A 4,484-nucleotide genomic window follows, 5' to 3' on the forward strand; every position below is an offset into this window, starting at 1 on the left:
CCCCCGGCCCTGCCGCCACCCCCCGCCCCGTGCCGTGGGTCTCTCCCGCGGGGAGCGGGGGCAGACGGCGCGCGGGGCGACCCCGGGGAGGCGCGGGGCGGGCGCGGGGCGGGCGGCCCCCCCCAGAGGCGCGGGTGGTGCTTCCCCTGTGACGTCGCGGGAGGGTATAAAAGGGAGGCACGGCGCGGTACTCCAGCAGCTCAGGCAGCCCCGGCGGCGGAGCGGAGAGACGCGCGGCGCGGACCGGCACAGGGACGCACGCAGCCGACCCCTCCTCGCTTCATCCCCAAGGACGCTTCGCCACCGTCGCATCACTTCTCACTTTCGGCTTGCGCGCACCGAGCCGACATGATGTATCAGGGCTTCGCTGGAGAGTACGAGGCGCCGTCCTCCCGCTGCAGCAGCGCTTCCCCGGCCGGGGACAGCCTCACCTATTACCCCTCTCCGGCGGACTCTTTCTCGAGCATGGGCTCGCCTGTCAACCCGCAGGTGAGTTGCTGAGCGTGCCGGCTGCGCTCTTGGCCGGGGCAGGAGCGCTTAGGAGGGGATGGGATGGGAGCGGGTGGCGCGGGGCTGGCCGTGTCCGCGGAGGACGTCAGGCTGGGGACTGGCATGGGGAGCGGCCCCGGTGCCGAGGCGGGGCGGTCGGGGGGTGCCGTAGCCCGGGCCGCGCTCTGCGGCGGGTGTGTAAAGCGGCTTCATTGATAAAACGCGAGTTCATTGAGGAGACTCCGGAGCGGCGTCTGCGTCAGCGCGGACGTCAGAGATATTTATAACAGGCCGCTCTCGTGTGGAGCCGGCGCTGGCAGCGCGGCGCCGCGGCCCCGGGGACGGCGGGGAGCGGCCCGGGCGCTCCGCTGACGGCAGCCCCCCTTTCTCTGACCTACAGGACTTCTGCACCGACCTGGCCGCCTCCAGCGCCAGCTTTGTGCCTACGGTGACGGCTATCTCCACCAGCCCCGACCTGCAGTGGCTGGTGCAGCCCACTCTCATCTCTTCAGTGGCCCCCTCCCAGAGCCGCGGGCACCCCTACGGCGTCTCGGCGGCCGCCCCCACCACCTCCTACTCCCGCCCCGCAGTGCTGAAGGCGCCGGGCGGCCGCGGACAGAGCATCGGCCGCCGGGGCAAAGTCGAACAGGTGAGTGCGGATCGAGTTGTTGGGGGGGATTGGGGAGACGCACCGCCGGCGGGTTGCCCTGGCCGGGGGGCATCGGGCTGGCAGCGGGACTGAGCTGTCTCTCTCTGCCCGCAGCTGTCCCCGGAGGAGGAGGAAAAGAGAAGGATCCGCCGGGAACGGAACAAGATGGCAGCGGCCAAGTGCCGCAACCGGCGGCGGGAGCTCACCGACACGCTGCAGGCGGTAAGTGCTGCCCGGGAGGTGGCGGGGGAAGTACCGGGGGCGGGGATGACAGGAGGAAGGGGACTCCAGCTGGGAGTGATGCCGGCCCTGGCTGACAGCCTGCTCTCTCTGCAGGAGACCGACCAGCTGGAGGAGGAGAAGTCCGCGCTGCAGGCGGAGATTGCTAACCTGCTGAAGGAGAAGGAGAAACTGGAGTTTATCCTGGCGGCCCACCGTCCCGCCTGCAAGATGCCCGAGGAGTTGTGCTTCTCCGAGGAGCTGGCAGCTGCCAGCGCCGCTACCGCGCTGGACCTGGGCACCCCCAGCCCCCCTATGACCGAGGAGGCTGCCTTTGCTCTGCCGCTGATGCCTGAAGCGCCGCCGGCCGTGCCGCCCAAGGAGACCGGCAGCAGCGGGCTGGAGCTCAAGGCTGAGCCCTTCGACGAGCTGCTCTTCTCCACGGGGCCGCGGGAGGCCTCCCGCTCTGTGCCCGACATGGACCTGCCTGGGGCCTCCTTCTACCCGTCGGACTGGGAGTCGCTGACTGCCGGGACCAGCGGTGAGCTGGAGCCCCTCTGCACCCCTGTGGTGACCTGCACCCCGTGCCCCAGCACCTACACCTCCACCTTCGTCTTCACCTACCCCGAGGCAGAGGCCTTCCCCAGCTGCGCTGCCGCGCACCGGAAGGGCAGCAGCAGCAACGAGCCCTCGTCCGACTCCCTCAGCTCCCCCACCCTGCTGGCTTTGTGAAGGGCTCCAGCACTGACTGACCTGCTGGGCCCCCTCCCCTGCCCATGCACCCCCACGGACTTGCAGCTGTGCCCCATGGGGCTCCCCAGGCCTGGGGAGGGCCCTGCCACCGCCACCCCCTGTCTGGCCTGGCGCCCCGGGGCCTGGCAGAGCGTCATGCACCGAGGTCTCTTACCTCTTCCAGAGATGTAGCAAATCGCATGGAGTTTGTCTTGTCCCCAGTGGCCCATCCATGAGAGCTGGTAGTCTGTAGCATGTCCCACATGGCTGGGTAGGTGACTCCCTCCCCTCCTTAGTATCACTAGCATTAACTAATTAATCTCTTGGTTTTAAATGATTGGAATTTAACCTGGTGCTGGGTATCTCCAACTCGTATCTAGTGCAGCTGATTAACAATAACTACTGTGTTCCTGGCAATATCGTGTTCTGATGACTTAGCAATGACCCATCTTATGTGGGGGGAAAGAGACTCTATTTTATTTTCTAGTAGGTAGATGAATAGCTATATCCATGTACTGTAGTTCTACATTGATGTTCATTGTAACTTTACTGATCATGCATTGTTGAGGTGGTCTGAATGTTCTGACATAAGTTTTCCATGAAAACGTTTTTATTGTGTTTTTAATTTATTTATTAAGATGGATTCTCAGATATTTATATTTTTATTTTATTTTTTTCTACCTTGAGGTCTTTTTTGACATGTGGAAAGTGAATTTGGATGAAACTTAAGCATTGTTTGCTTATTATTGTTCAGAGACATTGTCAATAAAAGCATTTAAGTTGACTGCTGGAGCTGTCCTTGTGTTACCTTTTGCACCTGCTTCTCTGTGACCTCAAAGGGGTTCTCTAGCCTCTAATTTTGTCTGGGCTTTATAAACTGCAGACACCTGCAATCTGCCTGAGACTAAGGGTGCATAAGGGTGGCAATACCATTTAGGCCAGCCCTGTCCTTGTCCTGGTGCTAGTCAGGGCTGGCTGTGGTTACACCCATTCCAGCAGGCACCAAGGTCACGCCCTACGGCCTTTCCCAGCTGAGCTGTCTGAGTCTGGTCCCCTTCTGTATCTGTGTGTCACCTGCTGTGGCCTTTCACCAGCTAGCTGGAGGTCTTGCTGGAAAGTGCTGAAAGGACATCTCTAGGCTGGGGCCCACATGATCATTTCCATGTCCCTAACAGCTCAACTTCCTTGTCCCTGGATGTGGCCTGGTTCCTCTAGGAGTAGTTATGGCCTATCTTCTTTGGACATGAGGGGATGAGAAAGGCTTGTGCACTTCTCACTGTGGGGTGAGTGGTATAAAGGTAAACCACTGGCTCTACAGTTTCTATTAAAGCCAGCCCAGTCCTTGAATGAATGAGTTATAGGAAATGGCACACACGTTCTAGGAACATGCTGCCTCCTTGGGGTCTCTGGAAATGTGGTCTCTCCTGCTGAGTCAGTTAAGAAAGGCTGCTTCCCTCTGTAAGCCCGGCTGCTCGTGCAGTGAAATGTGCTCTGCTGGCAGGACAGCAGCTGGGCCAGGTTATCCCTGCTTGCGGAGCAGTGGTCTGCTCCCTCCCTGATGGCTGCACATGAAGGGTCCCCTGACAGCCTCCAGCCCTGCCACTCCAATTTGAGAACTCCTTCTCAAAGTGAAAGCAAAGATGTCACCTGTGCTGGCTTGTGTGTCCAGCTGAAGGCCATCCTGACACCATGGTCTCAGGGTGCCTCACTGTAGGCTGCCATTCAGGGTCAGGTTTCTCTAAGTCTACATCTCCTGGTCACTGCAGCAGGCTCTGCTTATTTCCACCCCTTCCCTAATGAGAACACACACAGGATCCATCTCATCTCAGCACTGAGTATTGCAGCTTCATGACTTGCTCAACAAGGCCTGCCCTGTGTAAAAGCAAATATTACAAGTGCAGTTTCCCATCTTTCAACATTAATCTGTAGGCAGAGCTGACAAGTGATGAAGACTAATCCCACTTGCTACTAAGCAGCAGCTACTTTCACATAGCCACTTGAGTTTACACGGGCAACACCCAGCCACAGCAAATGCACAGAAGCACTGAACCATGACAGGAGAGTCAGACTTATGTGACAGGTAACCCTGTGAAGTCAGCAAATCTGGAATGACAATGTGATGTCTTGCTGAAACACCATCAAGTTCAGAGCTGAACAATTCAGGTCTCTGGGAACCCATGCATGCTGCTGAAATCACCAGATGTTCAGCAGAGGCTGAAAGCAAACTGGTCCACAAAGTCCAAAAATACCACATGGTTCAAAAGTAGCTTCTACCTCAAATTAGGTGGAGTGATCCTGGCCCCATCATCTCTCATGATCATCGGACAGGCTAAAGCAAAATCTAGAGTTAAATTCAGAGAGCAGTCCTGCAGCCTAACCAAGGCTTCTCTTTTTA

The 4,484-nt window shown here is 58.7% G+C and overlaps 1 protein-coding gene across 1 annotated transcript; it reads left to right on the forward strand.

Moving 5' to 3' along the window:
* The first annotated feature begins 215 nt into the window (after positions 1–215).
* FOS (Fos proto-oncogene, AP-1 transcription factor subunit) lies at positions 216–2,873 on the forward strand. Its single transcript, XM_036384911.2, has 4 exons — positions 216–489; positions 890–1,138; positions 1,253–1,360; positions 1,475–2,873. The coding sequence occupies exons 1-4, from the start codon at positions 349–351 to the stop codon at positions 2,087–2,089; spliced, it is 1,113 nt and encodes a 370-aa protein (XP_036240804.1). The 5' UTR covers positions 216–348; the 3' UTR covers positions 2,090–2,873.
* The last annotated feature ends 1,611 nt before the right edge of the window (positions 2,874–4,484 follow it).

Source organism: Molothrus ater, chromosome 6 (assembly GCF_012460135.2).
Source record: "Molothrus ater isolate BHLD 08-10-18 breed brown headed cowbird chromosome 6, BPBGC_Mater_1.1, whole genome shotgun sequence".
NCBI classification, from domain to species: domain Eukaryota; kingdom Metazoa; phylum Chordata; class Aves; order Passeriformes; family Icteridae; genus Molothrus; species Molothrus ater.

Excerpts from the sequence above, each read along its gene's own strand:
- FOS (XM_036384911.2), top strand. The coding sequence starts at position 349 with ATGATGTATCAGGGCTTCGCTGGAGAGTACGAGGCGCCGTCCTCCCGC. Across the intron at positions 490-889 it reads GCTCGCCTGTCAACCCGCAG|GACTTCTGCACCGACCTGGC; the intron begins GTGAGTTGCTGA and ends TCTGACCTACAG. Across the intron at positions 1,361-1,474 it reads TCACCGACACGCTGCAGGCG|GAGACCGACCAGCTGGAGGA; the intron begins GTAAGTGCTGCC and ends CTCTCTCTGCAG.